Here is a 20,734-nt window from a genome sequence, read left to right on the forward strand (position 1 = left end):
TTTTTTGCATAACATCTTTTAAATGCTCTGTAGTTGTTTATCAAATATGCCCTTTAAGTTCTTAAATAGATTTAATTGATTGGCTAAAAAATACATTAATATTAATAAATGATCTATTATTGATTATTTTACAGCTGCACTTAGTTCCTTAGCATATCTATATATTGATTTGTTTATGTTTTTCCCTTTGAGGCACTGAAACAATTTGCCCATGGTGGGTTAAATAAAGTTTTTTTAATTTGAATCTGAATCTGATAGACTCAGGCTGTATCTGGTGTTGAAAACCATCTCTTTCAAGAGTAACAATCAGGTTGGTGGTACTGAGTAAAGTGAATAACACCAGGCTGTTTGTCAAATCCACGTTTCACTTTTGTCACTTTCATTCTCTCGCCATCCATCATCACATCAGCAATAAACCCATTACATCCTCACCTCTCAAGTCTTCCTCCCACTGTCCATCTCTCACCCTCTCTAACTCCCTCTCACCCCTTCTAACCCCCTCTCACCTCAACCACCACCTGCCTCTCTCTCTACTGTTTGTTGTTGTTTACTATTGACTAATGGAGCTGAATAGATGCTTTCCTTTTGAAGAAATGCAATTACTCTCTCTGACACAGGCATTTCCTGTCCATTAGCGATGGAAGGACAATGCTGACTCAGTTGTAGCATCACGTCTCGGCAGGTAAGAAGTGTGACTCACGGAGAGATGAAAATTCAGAGTGGAGTTGGCAGCGGACCAAATGTTTCACGACCCATTTCCCATCTAGTCTGACAACCAGGGGCAGGCTGTTTGCTCCTGAGGATCCCAATCATGTCTCATTGGTAATTTGACCAGTTTTACTCTTCAAAGCACATCATTCAGAGAGGATACCACCCCGAGGCCGCGGATCGATCCTCTGGGATGATGCTGGAGTTCATGCACATTGAATAAAATCCTAAATCAGTATGCTAAAATTAATCTGAGCATCCTCTCTGACAGCATCACTCTAGGAAAGCTGGACCTCTCCAGTTTCATGAGCTCCACTCAACTAGCAACACGTGTTACCTCATGTGTTTTGTCCACTGTAATAAAAACCAGCTTCTGACCCCCCTCAAAGAACAGAAGATGAATTTAAAACATGCAACACCATCACGCAAATCATGCACGATTTTGAGAGACTCCATTGACTGAAGTATAAATCGCTCTGATCTATGTACTGCACAGATAGTAACATATAGCACAGCTCATCTCACCATCTTATGTGCTGAAGCTGCACCTTATAGTATTTTCTGCACTATAAGACACAGTGGATTATAAGGCACACCTTTAATGTTTATTTTATCATTTATTTCATATATAAAGTGCATTGGATTATAAAGCATACTGTATTTTCATTAGAAAATTATAGGCTTTTAGGTGCGTCACGTAGTGCGGAAAATACTGTACCTTACTGCACGGACCCTGTGTGACCACTTATTGAGGATCAGAATAATGCTTGCAACGAAGCACCTAAGGACCCCAAATCTTCTATCAGAAAGTAAAGATTTGAACTCTGAGTGGAGAATGTGGGTTGGTTCAGACACTATTCCTGGGCCTGTCCAGCAACAGACTGCTCATAGATTATCAAGAGGGATTTTTGACCCCATAATCCTTATTCCATCAAAGTGTGACCTCACCTGCACTGTCAGGACATAAAACCAGGATGTGATACATCTGGGGTCTGAAATGACTGACACATCTGCCTGTTGACCTGTCGGCAACTTGAGCTTCGATCATAAATCTAATTACAGACATGGTGAAGCATACAGAGTGAACCCCCCCCCCCCTCTGTAACCACACGTAAATAAATATTGTTTTCTGATCGATTCCCCGGCTGACTTCTGTCAGGTGAAGTAAACATTTGTGTTTCTGTAACACTCGAGTGTGTTGTGTCATTTTGTGTTCTACCCACCACTATGTTCACCACTCATCACTGATATCACACTTTAAATATTCAATGTAGAACTACACCTACATGATGCAGTGTGTGTGTGTATAGGAGTCAAATCCAAGTGGAAAATCATCTTAACAAGAATACATTCGGTTAACCTAATGAATCCAAACACAAAACGGCCCGCAGACACACAGAGGACATCAGTCCAGGTAGAAGAGACTTGATTTATGAAGCTAATTGAGTCTCAAACACACTCTCACACACACACACGCTGAGGCTGCAGGTAATCTCTCAACATCTCGTTTCAGCTGTTCCACTCTGCCAAAAAAAAAAAAAAATACAGCCCATCTTACAAAGAGGGTGGATCTTTGTAAAGATAAGACAAATGAGACCAAAACACCCCATAATTAAACTAAGAAGAGGAGAAAGGACATGTTAATCTCCTGGGGAAGTTGTAACAATGGTGTTGTGTATGCAATGAAGTGAGACCCTCCTGCCATGATATATAATCACTTTCTGTCTCAATTCAAGCCAAGACAGCCAAGTTTCCTGGCAGCTCCTGGGGCTGCTTATCCATATCTGCAAAATCCTCTCATATAGATATTTAATATCAGAAAACCTTTTATAAATGTTTGGAGAAAGTGATCGGTAGACCATTTTAAATCAGGTTAAAAGTTTAAGAGGATATATTTTACACAGGTTCAGTCCTGATCTTCACAGATACAGCAGACAGATGAGATGAGGAGTCCAGTTGTTCAAAGGCTGGAATCTGTTGTGCATTAATACATTTTTGAGACGCTTTCCAATTCCCCCACCTCAAAATGTAGTAAAAAATGTTATCATAAATACGTTTGTGTTATATATTAAAATGAAATCAAACATACAAAAAACCATCTGCTATCATAATGTAACTTATAACTCAGGTGAGTTAAGGCTACAAAAGTTCATTTGTTTGGTTTAAATTAATGAAGCAATCACATTAGATTTTTCTATACAATATAGGAAGAGCAGATTTTGCACTGCAAAAAAAACAACAAATGTTTTAATTGACTAATTTGTATGTAATCATTTTATAACAGAGGGGATCACTTAATGAAGTTTCCTGTGTTACTGAGTCATTAATTTAAATTAAACCATGTTCCTTCCATAAATATTTACCCTTGTAAAGTAGGTTAGAAAATGTTACGTACAGTATCATCAGAATCACCTCAAAACTATTTTCAAACTGGAAAACTCAACAAATTAGAATTTAACAAATAAATATGAATTTATCAATTATCGATTATATTTCAAATCACCAAGGCGCTCAATAACAACTGTCAGGTCTAGATGTTTTACACAGAGACTGGTACTGATTCCTTAAGCCTTACTGTCATTGTAGGGAAATTAAAAAGAGCACATCACAAAGTTTGGTTAAAACTAGATTAAATTAAATTATCAGCACCAACGTGATGACTGCTGACCACAAAACCCCAGCAGACACGAACACACAACACACACACACACACACACACACACACACACACACACACACACACACACACACACACACACACACACACACAGTGCGGTCATTCAATATATCCGACTGGCTGAACTGAAGAGCTCAGCTTCTCCCTGTAGTAAGAGGAAAGTAAAGAAAGAGGGATTATCTAATCCAGAATTAATTCCTCCACATCACTGAATGCACTTTTGTTTGCCTTACAGAGTCTCTGTACAATCTGTTTCTTCAATTCAGAATAGACTTTTGGGTGCCGTATTAATATTTACATACCAGGGATTTCCCTGCTTAGACTCTATTTCATGTTTAATTTACTTCTGACGTGTCCTCTAAAGAAAAAACTGAGGCTCTGCTGAACCCAGACATGAAAGGATAAGGATTAATGTTAAATTAAAAATGTGTGTGTGTTTGTGTGTGTGTGCGAGCGAGCGTGCGAGCGAAAAAATGTTCAAAATCGGGTTATAATAACAATAATAATATATATAACAACAATAATGATTACAATGGGCGATATTATTTTTAATTATATTTCAATGTTAAATTAACTTTCTGGCCATTTGTATTGAAACACTGTATGTATGTATGTATGTATGTATGTATGTATGTATGTATGTATGTATGTATGTGTGTATGTGTGTATATATATAGAATATATATATATATATATATATATATATATATATATATATATATATATATATATATATATATATATATATATATATATATATATATATATATATCAGAGTGTATGTCTCCTCAAACATAAAATGATAACTCATGGAAAGTTTCCAGTGCTGTCAAGTCTAAGAATAACAATTGGCCTATCAACTTATTTGCTTACAGGATACAGCAGAATCGGAGTGCACTGACCTGACCAGCACCAAAAATAGCAGCACACGTCCAGGACAGAATGAAAAAAACGGGAGCATGGGAAAACAGTGCTTCTCCCAGGCTGCTTTCTGTATGGTTGTAATGGGTCAGAGGCCAGCAAATAGGGTATAGAGTTACCAAAACAGAATGAAGGAGGGTAGGAAAAAAGACAAGCAGAAATTAGGGTGGTAGGTAAGAGAAGAAAGGAGTTAGTCCTCTATGAGATGTTGTGGCCTTTGGCATTGATCACATTAATCCGTCAATGGAGCATTTGGAGTTGTCTTGCAGAGAAACACAGTATGGAAAGTAGAGAAACACAGAGAGAGGGTCACAGTGCCAACCAACTATGGTGCTACTCGATTCCTCTAAAGCTAATTTCAATCCCTCGAGAATGCTTTTACTTTAACAGTGACATCGTTCCTCCAAGCAGCAATCTGATTCATGCCAAAGGTATGTACATGTAGAACTACTTCAAGAAAACTGGTGCTGATGGGCATTCTGACTGAGTTTAACAGGTTATACCTTCAGAATGATTCATATGTTTGCAAATATGAATAATTTTCTTTGGGTAGTCTTCAAGACAATTATCAGGTCCTTCTCTAACAAACGTTTTCACATTATTTTGAAAATGAAAATTTGATTTGGTGAAAAATTGACAAAGATTTCCACACTGATCATCCATAGCAGGTCTTATCCACATACGTTGGTTCTTACTAGTTGTCTAAAGCTGTCCAACTAGAGAACCATTGACAGCCACAGGCATCAGCCCTGACCCCAATCCAACACAAGGCTTCATGGTGCTTCTAGGGAGTTGAGACTGGTTAGTATTTTCCCATTCCACAAAGACAGCTACTGTTACACAAACTGATGAAAACGTTCATAGTTCTCATAGAAGTGTCAACACACAGTACATAGCATCTTGCTGCATGTGAGGCTCCAGACCAGTCAGCTGACCCCCGTCTGCGGTTAAAACCACCATCAATGAGCGAGACCATGGAAGGAGGAACCCCAATCTAATGTTCCTGTTTTACTTTACACCATGTGGACTGTTACCAAAAGAAAAAGTATCCTTAATGAATGTCACATTATAGAAAATAGTCAAGTTTGCCTAGATCTGCTAGTCTAAATCTTATATCAGCATGTCTGCATTATCAAACACATTTTCCTCGTTCAGAATTGACATTTAATTAAAAAAAACAACAACTGTAAACTAGCTGCTCTGTTTGGTTTTATATATGTCCATTTCTCTTCCTTCCTCTGCTTTCCCCTCAACAACCTGAAGTTATTCAGTAAACCTGGCTCAGGTGTAACTGGAGCTGATAGGCCACCTGTCAATGCCATAAATTGAGTTAGATGGAACTAATTGTGTTAGATGGTACTGGGCCCAGATGGGGTGTGGGCCTCAACGTGGTTTGACAATTCTGATGAGAAAAAAAAATCAGAGTGAAGGTAATCTGAAACTGAGGTAAGAACTATGCATCATCTACAAAGTGCACATTTTTGTACCTTTTATCCACAGCCTTATTGTTATTGATGCACCTACTTGTTGTTAGCTTAGCGTTCTAGTCTTATTATTGCATTGTTTTCATGATCAAATAAAATCCATCACAATCAACTCATGTTTGCATCTTTCTTCAGACCCATATTTTTCATTGCTCCTGAAACTCCATTTTTCAGTTTCTGCTTCTAGTAGCGCCTGAACTGAACATGCCAAAATCACATTATAATAATACATGAGATCGGTATATGACGTATTTATGAAGAAGTACTAATGCAATGGTAGTTAATGAATTTAATGCAAATACAACAAAAGAACTTCAGCTTGATGTAAAGTTGCAACTCTGCCATTTCAGATGGCCCACATTTGTAACATCAGTTTTAAGGTGAAGGGTGGTACATTCATCCAGTTTCTAAGATCTTGTTATCAGGGGTATCTGATCTTTGGAAAGCCTTGTTCCAAACTAGTGGATCACTTGCTAGACAAAGAAAATCCATAAATGATTCTACCAAGGTGCATGATTTAAAAGTAAATTTGGAGCTTGACAAAGCCTCATGGTAGCTCCTGGAAAACCGTCAGTGTGCCTCTTTAGCTATACTGATCCTGAATGACTTTGTGATATTGTCTTAAATATAAAAAAAAAAAGTATTTTCTTTTCAAATTCTAAAGCAATTTCAAAGGGGAAGTTTCAATCTTGTTGTGAAAGACTGGGATTCTACAGAGATATACAGAATGTGAGGTATAGTCAGGCACAGACAAATTAACTTTGCAAAAAGGAAATGGTGCACATAAATGTAATGAGACCGGTGTAATCCAAAGGCCACATCAGGCATTCATCAATCACCAGTCCTGTGAGGCATGGCGTTATCTTTAACACAATCACAAAGGGCTCATGAATTTAATCAGGTATTCAAAATGAAAGGGGCATTCACTGGCCCATGAATCCCCCCCTTCCACAGCACCTTGCACAGCAGATACAGTTCTCCATGTGCAGCACAGGTTACAGTGAATATACAATGCCTATTAAAGAAGTGATTAATAAACACAGATAATATGCACAAACATTAAGATCCAGCTCCTATAAGTAATTCTCCGGAGGATTCACAGCTTCTTTGAGCCCCCATTAAAAAAAGATGCTAATTTGGGATCTAAAACTGTCTCATTGATCCAAGTGTGCTGCACACTTTCTTCAAATATGTGTGTCTCTTTATGTTCTGTTTTCTTTTAGTAGTTGCTAAACATTAGTAAGATTTACATTTGGTAATAAACCAAGAAGGAGTGGAAAAGAACAAACAAAAATAGCAGCCAGAAAAAACCCTCTGGACGAACTACAGAAGGCTTGGACGCCGGTCTAAATGCTAAATCTATGGGTTTTAGAGGGGATTCAAAAATAAATCCAATGCCCAATAGGAGACTTAGGTTTGGATGCCAGAAGAATTTCTGACAGTCACACACTTTATCTTTCAACATGATCTTCAAGAGATGCAGTGTGTCGTACACCGAGGGCACTGAGTCATGACCAAACTGAGAACATTACAGTGATGTGCGTTCATGTCAAAAACCCTCAGTGGGACACCTCCTTTGAGAATTAGATGCTTCTTGGACAATGAAACAAAAGCTCAAATAAAATACTTTAAAGTGTAATTGATAATAAATTGTCTAACAAAAATATTTGTTCTTTTTGTAGAGCCTTTATGTTGTCTTTAAAAGAACCTTTTTATTGCTGAATGTAGACACATTGCGATGGATAGTGACAGCTGCAGCAACTAAACTGTACATTCCCATGATGCCTGGGATAAAATGAGGTCAACCTCTCACAGCGACCTGTCAAACACTTTTTAAACACATCCAGGCAAACACAAAGACTCGCACTCAACCCAATTGCTGAAACCAAATGCTGCATGCTCTTAATAAGCCATCAGAAACGATCATTTCCAAAATGCAAGGTAGAAGGATTGGAATAATGGAACTACAGTAGAGAAGATCAGAGTGGACCACACAACATGGGAGAAGTGGGAGCAGTCACATGGTTCTCTGATTTCTCCTGGTAATCTGACACTAGATTCCATTTCATCACACCACCTGTTGTAGAGATCAGCACCGGATAGACCTGGCTCATTCCTCTGCCCTCTGACTCCAGTCAAACTACCAAAGAGTTGTGTTGACTCACAACAGCACGGCAATACAAGCCTGGGAGTCTTGTAAGGTCATTGGTGAGAGGTACGATACTGGTGAGGAAACACTTGTGATCTTCACACCAACTAGAGACGAAGTGCAGCCAAAGACAAATAATTCCAGTCAATGAATTTGTTCAAAGGCACAAATATCTTCTGATATTCCTGTCATCAGAAGAGGTGCCAAAAGAAGAAAAAATATTTGACAAGCTTATTCAATGTAGAGTAAAAGTATTTGATAAAATGCGGATGACACCATTGTGACATTACCAACAGGTTTCTGAAGAGCTCTACGTGACTCATTATGGATGGTATAGTAGTTCATTTACATTACATACTGTAAGTTTAAGCTTTAACGGATGTTAAAGGAGTCCAGGTCACCAGCCTGTGGACGTCTCGCTTTAAATAAAGCGTTTCTGGATGACACTGTACTTTCTAATAAAGATCAAAAGATGGTGAAGACTCTTGGATTTTTGGAGTACATTTCCAAGAATGCGTACACCACATTCCCCGAAGATCCAGTCCCAGGCCTTCAGCTGCCAGGAGTGACACGGGATTCCTGATCCGAGGCTACTCTTTGGTTTTGCCTCAGCAATTCCAGTCCAAACAGAGTTCACTCAGTTCCCTTTGATTACATACTTGGCAACAACGCAAGACCATCTACCCTTTAAACTCACACTCAGCTATTTTTATATACCAACACACATCACACTCTCATAGATACACATAAAATATGTGTGACTATATGACTCCTGACATCATGTGGGATACAGTCATTCTCCCATGTCCAAATCCAGGACTCCCATGATTAAAAAACAACTGTAATATTACTCACAATCTATTAACTCAGTGCCTACTTTCTTTTCAGTGTGTGTGTATGTGGATCTATCTCTGTGGGACATTCCTCATGCCTGCTCCCATGGTGGTACAAACGCCCCCTCCATCCTCTTTCTCACGTCCCAACCACAAAATAGTCTCTATATCAGGCTCTCTGTCAGGGGGGACAAGTAAAATAACACAAGTTGCTTCAAAGTATGGGAAAGGCCAACAAGGACTTTTTTTTTACAATTCAGCTGAATGTGATGGTAGAAAAACCAAGAACGGAGTGAGAGACGGGTCACATGACATAGCTTCATTTGCATGAAATGTGCATTGCTGGTTTGGTTATGTTATGTATTAAAGATAGACTATAGATGCACTAACAGAAATACACTCACTGAAAGCTTTTTGCTGACTGATTCATTGAAAGGTACGAAGCAGCAGCTCCCTCCTGAATTTTCTTTTACAGTTTCTTTGTGTATTTTGAGATTACAATTTAGAGCAAGAAATACATTTGGATCTACAGAATGCATAAACTATTTAATGATTAGCAAATAGTGCTAAAATAATCCCACCAATAAAGTGGACTGCATGGGTGGGGATCAAAAACTGGCTGTTATGTCAGTGGATGACCGATCTACTGCCATCAGTTGTCCCAACACAAGCCTGAACAGACTTGAACATTCAATAACTAAATATTACTTCACGACGACATCGTCTGACAAACGCATGCAACTTCCTAACATTGACATTGAAATACATTAAGAAAGTTTTGAAAGTTTCAATTCCAAGGATACAAATGCTACCTACCTAAACTACCCAAACCCGAACACTAACCCTTAGTGTACCACTGGTGAGAGGCATGTGTGAAATTCATGAAATTCTCTCCACCGGTTTTGCAGAGATGAGAACACACAACACACTCTAACAAACTTTGCACATACATACAAGCTGATGGATGGACATAGCCAAACTTTTTTGTTCCCACTGATAATGTCATAATAAAAATGGTAGCTTTTGTTACTCGGCTGAGGTTATAAGCGCTGAGGTTATAGATGTCTGTGTCAAAAAAAACTAAGCCGGTTGTATCATGTCTGTCCTCATATTTCGGTTCCAGGATTTGATTGAGTTTCCTCTCTCCTACCAATGACGTTCTGTCTACAGGTATGTATACATATAATAAATGTTGTAAGTAAAAATCAACCTGGTTTTATCAAACATGAGACATGACTTTCTATTTCAGTTAATAGAAAGTGAAGTAAATGAAGAAAAAGTTTCTGTTTAATTTCAGGTAACAAAATCAGTGCTTTAAAACTGTCACAATCTGTGACTCCTCTATAAACGGTGACATATTGACTGAAACAATAAATTATACCTCATTGTGTTATGTTTAACTACAATATCTATACTTTATTTAACTGAATATGTATAGTATATTTAATGGACATTAAAATCTTATTTGATCAGTTTGGATTCAAGCTACACACCTTAAAATCCCTATAGAGAGGCTCCAAGGGTAAAAAGTAAATTCAAAAAGCATATACAAAACACACTATTAATGTTCATGTGAATTCACCTCTTGCTCACAAACTGGTAATCACCAGACAATTAAAGAGTTAACATATCTTACACGCAGTGATCTGAAGTTCTGGGTGAAGCACAATGATGTTTGCCTAATTTTTATTACACAAACATTACACATCTAATTATGCATTTCATTGTCAAGGAATAAACAATGAATGTAGATCATAATAGTCTCATAGACGAATAGAAAAGCTAACCATGAAGGTTAACTACCAATAGTAACCTGCAGCCACTAAAGACTGGAACCCGATCAAACGCATCAGTGGGCTCTGTGGAGTCAGAGGCACAACATGGCTGAGAGCTGATAGGCTGCATTAGGTTAAAAGGATCTTAATGTGCAATAGATCAGTACAGAACATCATCTCAGGAAAACAACATCCATTATTAAGCAGGGTGTTGGACTAACAGAGAGTGGACAGGGGTCCTGACATGCATCGGGTCTCCTCCCAACGGACGACTTCAGATCCAAGGACCAGTTAGAACCGTAACATTCAAAGCCTGTGCTTTCAGGCTTACACCACTGCTGCTTGTCTCTTTGTGGGTCGGGAAGCACTGACATCTCAACACTTAAAAGAAATTGAAGCAAATGTGGTGAACATCACTTTAACAACACAAAAAATTTAGAAAAGCCTTCACTAATTGTAAACCCCTATACTGTATGTCAAAAAAATAATAATGTAAAATACAGAAATAGAAAACAGAAATCTATCTCAGATAGCTTCCTGTAGATGAAGTTTCAAATTATTTGAAGTTGATGTAATTTTAAATTGTATATGTACATTTTTTTATATAGTGCTTTTCTAGTGTGACTGACAACTCAACGTGCTTTAACCGCATTCATCCTTTCACACAATCATTGATGGAGTGGTGGTGAAAGGTACCACCTGTCCTTTAGGAGCCGTAACCATTCACACCATCGTTCACACACTAGTGGAACAGCCACTGGGAACAATTTGGGGTTCAGTATCTAGCTCAAGGATACTTTTTCATGTGGACTACAGGACTGGGTGATCAAAGCATCAACCATCTGATGGTTGATGCTTTGATTATTATTATGACTGGTAAACGACCACTGAGCCACAACCACCCCTATAAATATAAATATAAATATAAATATAATATAAATATAAATATAAATATAAATATAAATATAAATATAAATATAAATATAAATATAAATATAAATATAAATATAAATATATCCTGGGAAGCACATCTGGTCTTTTGGCTGTCCCTGATTTGCCTATTGTACCTTCTTCAATTTACCAATTCATGTAAGGTGTCACGGTTAAGCCTTTAAAATGGTTGCTCGTGCCAAAAACAGAAATACTGAAGCAGAGTGAAGAGTGTTTAACAAAAACTGGACTTCTAGGTATTTACATACTGAAGTTAGAGTTAAAGCTGTGTGTTTGGGGTGTGGAGAGTGAATGCTGCAACTTGAATCGCTATTATGTGACTAAACACACAGAGGAATACAAAACATGACTGATGCTGACAGGGCACAAACATCACAGGCTTTTCTAGCTAAGCTGCAAAAGCTTCACAAAAGAGATGCAGCAGCCAACATCAGCTTTGTGGTATCCTGCAGAAACACTAAAAACAGAAGGTCGGCCTTTAGAATCAGTATCAGTCATATTGGTGGTGACCTTAATATTTTTAATCCATCCATCCACCCATTTTCTTGTAGATGAGATGATCATAACCAATGATTATCTGCTTCAATTCGTTTAAATTAAATTTCAATTGCATGTTATTAACCTGAGATCTTTGCATTGTTGGTAAATTTAATAAATCTCACCTTGATTAATTTTGCTAGTGTGGGTGGCCCAGAATTTACACACACCACATCCTTCTGACAGTGTGAAAGATATTGCTATCAACACTTTGGTAAAACTCTGTACTTGAAAATGCTCAAGAATGATCACTATTTCCAAAGGCTTAACAACCAAGTGAAACATTTTGACATCAGAGACCAAGAGGTTGACAAGAATGAACAGCTGACACGACCGACTTGAGACCAATAACAACCATTTCAGCCAGATTCACTTCCAAGGCACAAATGACAGCTCTCAAATGTTTGTACAGTACATGGACTGAAAATATCAAAAAACTCGTATCTCACTTTTATATTTTTATGTTGAATATCTCTACATCCTTGTTTCTTAAACTATAGGAAGTCATTGTGACATTGTAATTTAAAAGGCATAATGTGTACAATTTAATGGAAAAACTCAACTAAAGCTAAACTAAAGCAAAACTAAAGCTAAACTAAAAACTAGAATTAAAGAAGTCAGAGACGGCAACATCCCGCGACTTACCCTGACCTACTTTCAGGGTAGTTCAGGGCACCCTGAAAGTAGTACCTGACTAGTGCATAGACTAGAGCATATGGAGAAGGCCAGTGTGAGTAAGACCCTATAACAAAGCTAGTGCTTAGGTAGATCAAAGCACTAGCTTTGATCTATGGTCCTCCTCACACTGGCCTTCTCCCTCGTCTTTCTATCTTATCCGATTCCTGAAGGTACAAAAGTTTAAATTTGACCTTGACCTAGTTTTCTCAAGGTCAAGGTCACCATCTCATTTTCATCCCCTTTGCCGCCCGAGTAATGTGCTTTTTATTTCATCTTTCTATCTGCAATGGTTGCGAAGATATTTGGTGGACATACGAATGAATGGATGAACAAACGGACAAACGAACAAACACTGACAATTACAATACATCATTGCTTTGAAGCGTGCTGTAAAAACGACAAGAATAAAGTACTGGTGTTTATTTTTTAATTCGTTCATCTTCTTTCATCTTCTTTCATCTTCATCTTACGACAGGAAAATAATGTAATGGCTCTATGAAAGTTCCATCCTTGTCATAATCCCTACTGTAGCACTAGACTAGTGGAACAGCTCCAGACTCAGACCCTGACTGAAACAGGACAGTTTAACGGGGCAGAGTAGCAGCTCTCTCTCCTCCAGCTGACTTCATAATAACACATCTCCATGACTTTTAAAAGATTTCCAAATGGAAGGAATCAAATAATATCGGCAGCCTCATGCATTGAACGTGATATATCAGATCAAGAAACTGCATGCGCTTTGTTTTCCTATGAAAACTTCAAACCTGCCAAGCATTTTGCAACCATAGATGCCACAAACTTATTTCTTGATCATCATCGTTTTAAAAGAAATACAATTACCCCTCAGCCACCTTCAATTCAATAAAAAAAAAATTCAACTACACATAAAATGATTAACATGTTGTGACCCCATTAATAATTCTCTGCCATGGACCGTATCATTAGGCCTTGGACCGCGTCCTTTAACATGGGACTGTTACAAACATGTCTTCCCCATCCTTCCTGTGTCCCATTTATTTCTTCCTGTCTGTGTGATTTGTGGGCTTCTGCATCTCCCTGTCCATCCACCATAAGAACCTTCACTCTACCTCCTCTCTGCTGCACAAGTAAACCTCATTATCAACCAACCCAGCAATACTTAAGACCCAGTTTCTCCTCCCTTCACCACCAGTGACAGGACCTTTGGTCCAAGGCTCGAAATAAAGTAAGTCTGAGAGTTCAGATAAAATACTCCTGTTGGAGCAGATAAAACAAACAAACCATAGAAACCAACAGGGCAATAAGTCTCGTTAGGAGTCCCCACCATTCATAGGGAGTCATAGTCCCCTACCCTACCCCCACCCCCGCCCTCATGCAAGCCGTCATGGTGAGCTGCAGATAGGTGTAAATGGTTGTTGTGGTTTCTCAGGACAGAGTTCAATACTGCATTGTGGGTGGCTGATAGATGGTGTCTTAATCCTCCTCCTGTGTTCAGAGACAGTTTCTCAAGTTTTACAAAAATGGCTTCTTTAACTCCTCTTTCAAACCGTCTCTATTTCCCCGGGAGCACTGTTGTAAATTCCTTCACCCAAACTATCTGCCTTCATTGAGCGAGAGGCCAAGAAGGACAGCAGAATCCTCTCACCTCCAAATAAATAAGAGGCTTCAAGTTTGGGCAGAGTAGATAAGTGATGTAACTGTCGTTAATGCTAAGATGGTATTTTTTTTACTGAGTCGTTGATGTAAAACACAACAACCATTGTGCATAGTCGCTGGGATCCCCTTTCCTCTCCTTCGCTCTGCTCTGTTATTACTCCCACTCTTCCTCTCTTCTCCTACAGACACACATTCTGGTATACAGAACACGGTGTGGACCAGTGCCAGCTCCATGTGTGTAAACCTCACAGTCAACTTGACTCGCGTAATGCAACCCCCCCTCTAATGGGACGTCCTGCCCCACCTACAATTGTCCTCCCACTCCTAACCCCCCACTCCTATTCACTCCCAAGTGCACGCCGGAACACCCACTCATACACTCTCACACACATGGATCTACACTCCCCCACACACTTAGGCTTACTGTATATGCATGTACAGTATTTTCCGCGCTATAAGCCGCACCTAAAAGCCTTTAATTTTCTCAAAAAGCAACAAACCTTATAATCCAGTATGCCTTATATATGAAAAAAGTTTTCAAATTGGTCATTCATAGAAAGTGTGCCTTATAATCCAGTGCACCTTATAGTGTGGAAAATACTGTATTTGATTATATAATGTGGATTAATTCCTGATATAGCTGTCATGACTATTATTATTATTACTCTTTTAACAGCAACCAAATTTACCCTACACTGGCCCAAAATAATTGATGCACTGCAGAATTATTAAACAATCATAGGTTAATTAAGTATTAAATAATAATTCAATAGAAAATTGCCTCCGATACACACAACGCCAGATTGTTAGCTCACCTTCAGTGGCACAGCTGTGTTCACTAGGTCTGTAAATTCAATAATTTTGTTATAAAACTTGAAGCTGATACTTTTCCTTGTACCTAGAAAAAACCTGCTTGTCTGCCTGCCTGTCACATCACTGTCTTTCCTGTTAATAATGAACTGTTTAACCTAATTCTTTGACTTGTGTATTGCAGTAGGGTGATACAGTATGAAATAACAGGTCATGGAGTCGTGGTAATGCGCATGTGTCTGTCTTTGAGGCTTCCAGGGAGTGCGCAGACAGGACTGTGAGGACACCAGGTGTACATACTGTACGTCCATTTGATTTGATCAGGGACTTCCAACTTCATTATCTCAGCATTTAGCGCTAGCATACAGCGGAGAACTGGTTCCGAATGTGATGTTCCTGCTAAAAATGATCTATGAATCATCTAAGATCATGCAACGGTGTCGTATCAAAAGATTTCTCTGTGTCCACTTTGAGGAATGAGACCAAAAATGGAATGCTTTCCAGCGTGAAGCCAGAAGAGATGTTCCACAGTTTGTAGTCATTGGTTAAGAAAACATTACACCTTCTGTACAGAAGACAATTTGACACAACTGATGTCATTTCAGATTTTGAACAAGATTTCCCATCCTGTCATCCTCAGATTCATAGAGATCACACTGGGTAGAATGGGCATAAACACATGATTTTATTTGGCCCTCAGCAAAACACAGAGAAATGTATCTGTCCCGTGTTTATTGAACTTAATGATGACATAATCCATTACGAATTTGCAGACAAAGCTAATGTATTCAGGCTTTCTGTTGGAAGTAAGTGTTTGCAATAATGTTATAAGAGGCACTGAATAAGAATAGACAAGCGAGTAAAGTAAGATTTCTTGTACAACAATTCCAAGTTCATGTGAACACACCAAAATGTTTTTTCTTTGTGATAAAATATGGATGAAATCACGGATGATTGTTGTTCTGCCTGGCAAAAACTAAACAAAGGGGGAAAACTACTTTCTTCCTTCCTTTCACATCGAAAATAAGTGTTAAACCACTCCCTTTCAACCAAAATTATCTTCCAAAACGACTCAGCTGCAGATTGTTTCTTTGCTTGAGCTGCACAGAACAAACAATCGTTTACTAGCACTCAATGAATGTGTGCAGAATTGGCCTGATGACAGGAGCACAACGCCCAGGGAGTTTCTAAAGGAAAAGCTCCACTCCTTCCCTACTGCTGGTTTGCTTTATTGACCCAGGTAATGGCGATAATGGATGGATCCGCATCAATGGGAAGATGAAACAGTAAGAAACTGTTTGCTTCTAATATTCACACTCTCAAGCACAAAGCTTCAGATCGTATGGTTTAGCTGGGAAAGAGTAGATTTCTTTTAAAACCAAGAGCTCTTAATGAAACACCTCTGGCAATGTTTTGTAGAGGGAAACGGTTAACCAGCAGCATGTGGACTATGTGGGACATAAACCCAAAGCATTTACCACAAATGGACACAATTAATATCCTTATCAACAAGCAATAAAGAAAGACTCTCAGGTCAGAGATGATCAAAAATACGTTAAAATATCCTGGTAATTCTAATTACTATTCTGTGTCAATGTTTAAGAAAAAGATACAGGCAAACGCTTTCATCTTCTTTTCAGACTGGCACAAGAATAATATCCTCTAGCCTTTTATGCTTTCTTCAGCCGTTTCCACTGGGGCTCTGGATTATGTTTCATTACTCCTGCCAGACATAATTTTGCCAAAACAATTTGAGACATCTTCAGATTGATGGTTTAGGGTTGCACTGTCCCAGCTGAGTTCAGAAACAGAAATGGACTGCTCCATTCCTGTGTGGTGTCCTGAGAAGTCTGTTGCATGGGAACACATAAACAGAGCGCTTGAACAGCTCAAGGACAGAGATAAGACTACATGTTCCTGTGATGAACTTTCTCAACGCAAAGAACTCCTTTAGGAGCACAGTCGTTTTTGTCATCAGTTGTTACTTAACAAGCCTTAAAGAATTTGGAATTTTTATGCAAAAAAAAACATGTTTATAACGTACTTGCAATGAGAAGACTTTCAAATATTTTTCTAATACTATCCAACCCATTCACAAATATTGAGCTGATATGGACAGACATGGTGAAATGCCAATCTTTGATCATCTTAAACCAGGCCAAGTTAGTGGGCCTCAAGTTATGATGCTGCAGGCCACAGAAACAAGGGTGTTTATTGTCTGTGATTGTAACACAACTTCTAAAGAGTTGCACTTGTTTCGAGCACATGAAGCTGGAGACGTGGTGCCTCATCCTCAGCAAAAACTGATGACCCTTAAATGACCAAGGTCTAGTGTTGCTGCTCTTTGACCCCACTTGATTAGCAGATGTCAGATGAAGTGAATAGCATCCTTATGGAGGGTCACCTCAACCACAGTCACACACACAAGCCCTCTGATGTCATTGAGGGCTGGTCACGGATATGCACTACACAATCTGACTAACTTGTGCTAAACAACTGCACATTCATGTCATCATAATCAAACAGAGTGTCTTCACAGATCCAGTAAGCTTGAGGGCAAGTTAACCAACATCATTAATGCTTGAGCTAATGAGCTTTAAAGATTTATACAGACAAAATCTGGCCACACACTTACAGTAACAAACAATTCCTAATAGCGAATCAATAATCTTACACAAAATTTGTCTTGATCTAACCACTATTAGATTAATTGGGATGCTGAACATTCAAATCTACCATAACAACAGAAACATAAGTTTCACTGTGTGAACCTATAATCATGAACAAGTCAGATTAACATGAAAAACGCTGGCGTTGAAACCACTTTTACCATTAGATCTGAAACTAAGACCCCTCGGCCGAATTTTCATACAAAGAATTACAGAAAAAACACTGGATTTGTCCATGAATCAATTAACTGATCAATCTCTGTATAAACTATTGATCATGCAGATAATTTAAATGTTTCCTTCATATGTCTCCTCAAAGGTGACATCCTGTGCTTTTCTTTGTCCTAAATGAAGCAAAAAAAGAGATTCCAGCAGCTAAATTGGTCAATTGGTCTACTCATGCTGTAATTATGCACACCCTCTACTGTCCATCACTGCACACATCCAACCACTTCATCTTTTCATCAGCTTCACCAGTCTCAGCAGAGTAATCGGTCACCGCCACCAGCACCTCCACCCCATGTGAAATTAATCTTGCTGTTACTCAGGGCAGAGCGACTTTCTGATGGACTAATTAACACTTATAACATATCTTTACTTCATGTACTTGTCTCTCCTGACTGAGATTAAAGTTTACCAGTGTATTTAGGTTTTGAGCTACTGGTCAACTAAACTAAGTTTGATGTGAGAAATTACTGCTACTTTTTTGCTTTTTGATGTTACATAGTGATAAGGACTCCAAAACAATGGGACCTGCTCTACAGAAATTTCTAATGTCTCAATGTAAACCAATGGACCATGGCCTGTTTAAGCTCACTGATTTGGTAAACATCATTCTCTCCCAGCTTTACTTCAGTGATAAATGTAAGAGTAGGGGTAGACATGGATTGAAGGTGAAGAACACCAGGACAAACAAGAAGAAAGCCAGAGAGGCACAGGAAGTAAACTTGATAAGAGCAGACGGAGTTGGGAGAGGTAACAGGCGACGGTCAGGTTGAAGTTAAAATAAGAGTTCAGCACAAGAGACGGAAAGGTTCCTACGGGTGAGTGCACAAAAAGGTAAAGATGGAGTGTGAGTGAGAGAGGAAGTCCAGCTCAAAAAGAGGAAGGGGTGGAGGTGGAAAGACCACATTAACCTTTTGTCTTTAAAGAAACCAGTGAAGGCACAACCAGCACACACCAAAGAGCTGTGATGTGAATGCCCCAGAGCGTTGCCTCCTCGTCCACATCACATTACATAAATCTACACTCACATGCTTTTCTAAAAATACACATTCGTCGACACCTCACTGTACATTTCACAAGTTACCATCCAACTCTTTTTTACATCACGCAGCTTGATGTAAAGACGTCAGAGCAGCAGACGGGATGACAAACTGCAGTAGTTTTGGGGGGGTTTACACAAAATCTGCTAACCCTGAACAGCGCCAGTAAAGCCCATATCTCACTGTCACAGACTGTGTGTGTGTGGGGGGAGGGGGGTTGACGTTGAACCAGTCACCGAATAGGCATAAAGCAAACAGAGAGCTCCTTGACCATAACCAGACTTCTTTTGTAAGAAAATACATGGAACTACATTTATTATATAATTATACATTTCCCAGATCACATTGCTCAATATTAATGCCTCATTCTACCTACAAACAACTAAAAGTTCTCCAAAAACACAATTCAGTTGTTATCCTTGTGTTGTGCTAAAATATATAGAGAAACTTTGGTGTCTTATCTTCTGCTTTATCCCAATAACTAGAACAGATCAGTCAGCTGAGGACGAGCATGAACTCATCTGGAAACCAATGGAAAGCATGAATGGTGAAGTATTCTTTGTAGTTATGTACTAAAAATCAAAAATAAAAAAGGTAAAAAAGATCTTAAACAGGAAAAACAGTTCAACTTGGACATGTTTAGTTTCCAGAAGTATCAAATAGTGGAAGATATAACTTAGTATTTAGTGAAACTAGAGAGCAGAGTTAGTTTAGAACACTTTCCTGACGACCTACTGACGCGCCTCTGTGATGCTTCTCCATCTCCAAACAGTCAGAAACACCAAGCCCCCCCACCCCACCACCCCACCCCCCCAGCAGCGCAGACCCGCATCGAGCCGAAATGTTTCACTCACCTCCCCAGACGAGAAGCAGTCCGAGCAGCAGAGAACGCGCGTCCCGACCGGCCATGGTTGGTGTGTTCAGTGCGGAGGGAGTCAGACGGGGACTGGTCCAGAGAGGAGCGGCGGGTCGGCGCGGGGAGACGGATGATGCGGGGAGGGCAGAGACCGGAGCGTGTACACTGTAAAAAATCAAACGTCTCCACCGGGAAACCCGGGTCACGGTGAACCCAAAGTAGGGCGGAATTTTTCTGGAGAAATAATTTACATGAAACAATTTGGTCTCCGCTTTTTCTGGCGCATTCACTCAGCTCCACAAACCAGTTGGTGATTAGACGATGGGTCATTGAGGTGGATATTTTTTGCAGTGGGCAAAAAGAGGAGTGACGAGGGGGGGGGGGTCTGGCGCGAGACGCAGAGGAAAGTTGTTGTCACGTGACGACACACCTTTGTTTATCTGTTTGTTTATCAGCGAGATGGATTGAGAAGCTGTCAACGTGTTTTACAGATAGATTCTCATCGGATTCAAATCATTGATTTTGATTTGAGTTTTTTTTGGTGACTTTTGCAATATCAGAAAAAATATGATTGATGATTCATGGTAAGCAATTCAAAAACATGATCATTAAAATGATGTACTGTATTCCGAAAGTGTTTTTGAGTCACTTAGTGGCAACAGATTGGTAAGTCATTTAAATGTAGTGTTTTAACGTTAATAAAACCAAATCAATCATCATTGAAAATCAGATTATTATTTAATACTCCTAAAATTCTGATGATGAACACATAATTCCAAATATAAG

At 39.0% G+C, this 20,734-nt stretch overlaps 1 protein-coding gene across 4 annotated transcripts in view; it reads right to left on the bottom strand.

Moving 5' to 3' along the window:
* mcamb (melanoma cell adhesion molecule b) overlaps nucleotides 1–20,262 on the bottom strand; it is a 31,673-nt gene extending 11,411 nt beyond the window's left edge. For 2 of the 4 annotated variants that reach the window (XM_068317406.1, XM_068317405.1), the window contains exon 1: nucleotides 19,947–20,260. In XM_068317406.1, the coding sequence (XP_068173507.1) occupies nucleotides 19,947–20,001 (55 nt within the window). In that variant the 5' untranslated portion in view covers nucleotides 20,002–20,260. Of the gene's footprint in view, nucleotides 1–19,946 lie in introns of all 4 variants that reach the window. The other 2 variants (XR_011035575.1, XM_068317407.1) reach the window with 2 other exon arrangements.
* Between the last annotated feature and the right edge of the window lie 472 nt (nucleotides 20,263–20,734).

This window comes from Antennarius striatus, chromosome 6, assembly GCF_040054535.1.
Source record: "Antennarius striatus isolate MH-2024 chromosome 6, ASM4005453v1, whole genome shotgun sequence".
Classification (NCBI taxonomy): domain Eukaryota; kingdom Metazoa; phylum Chordata; class Actinopteri; order Lophiiformes; family Antennariidae; genus Antennarius; species Antennarius striatus.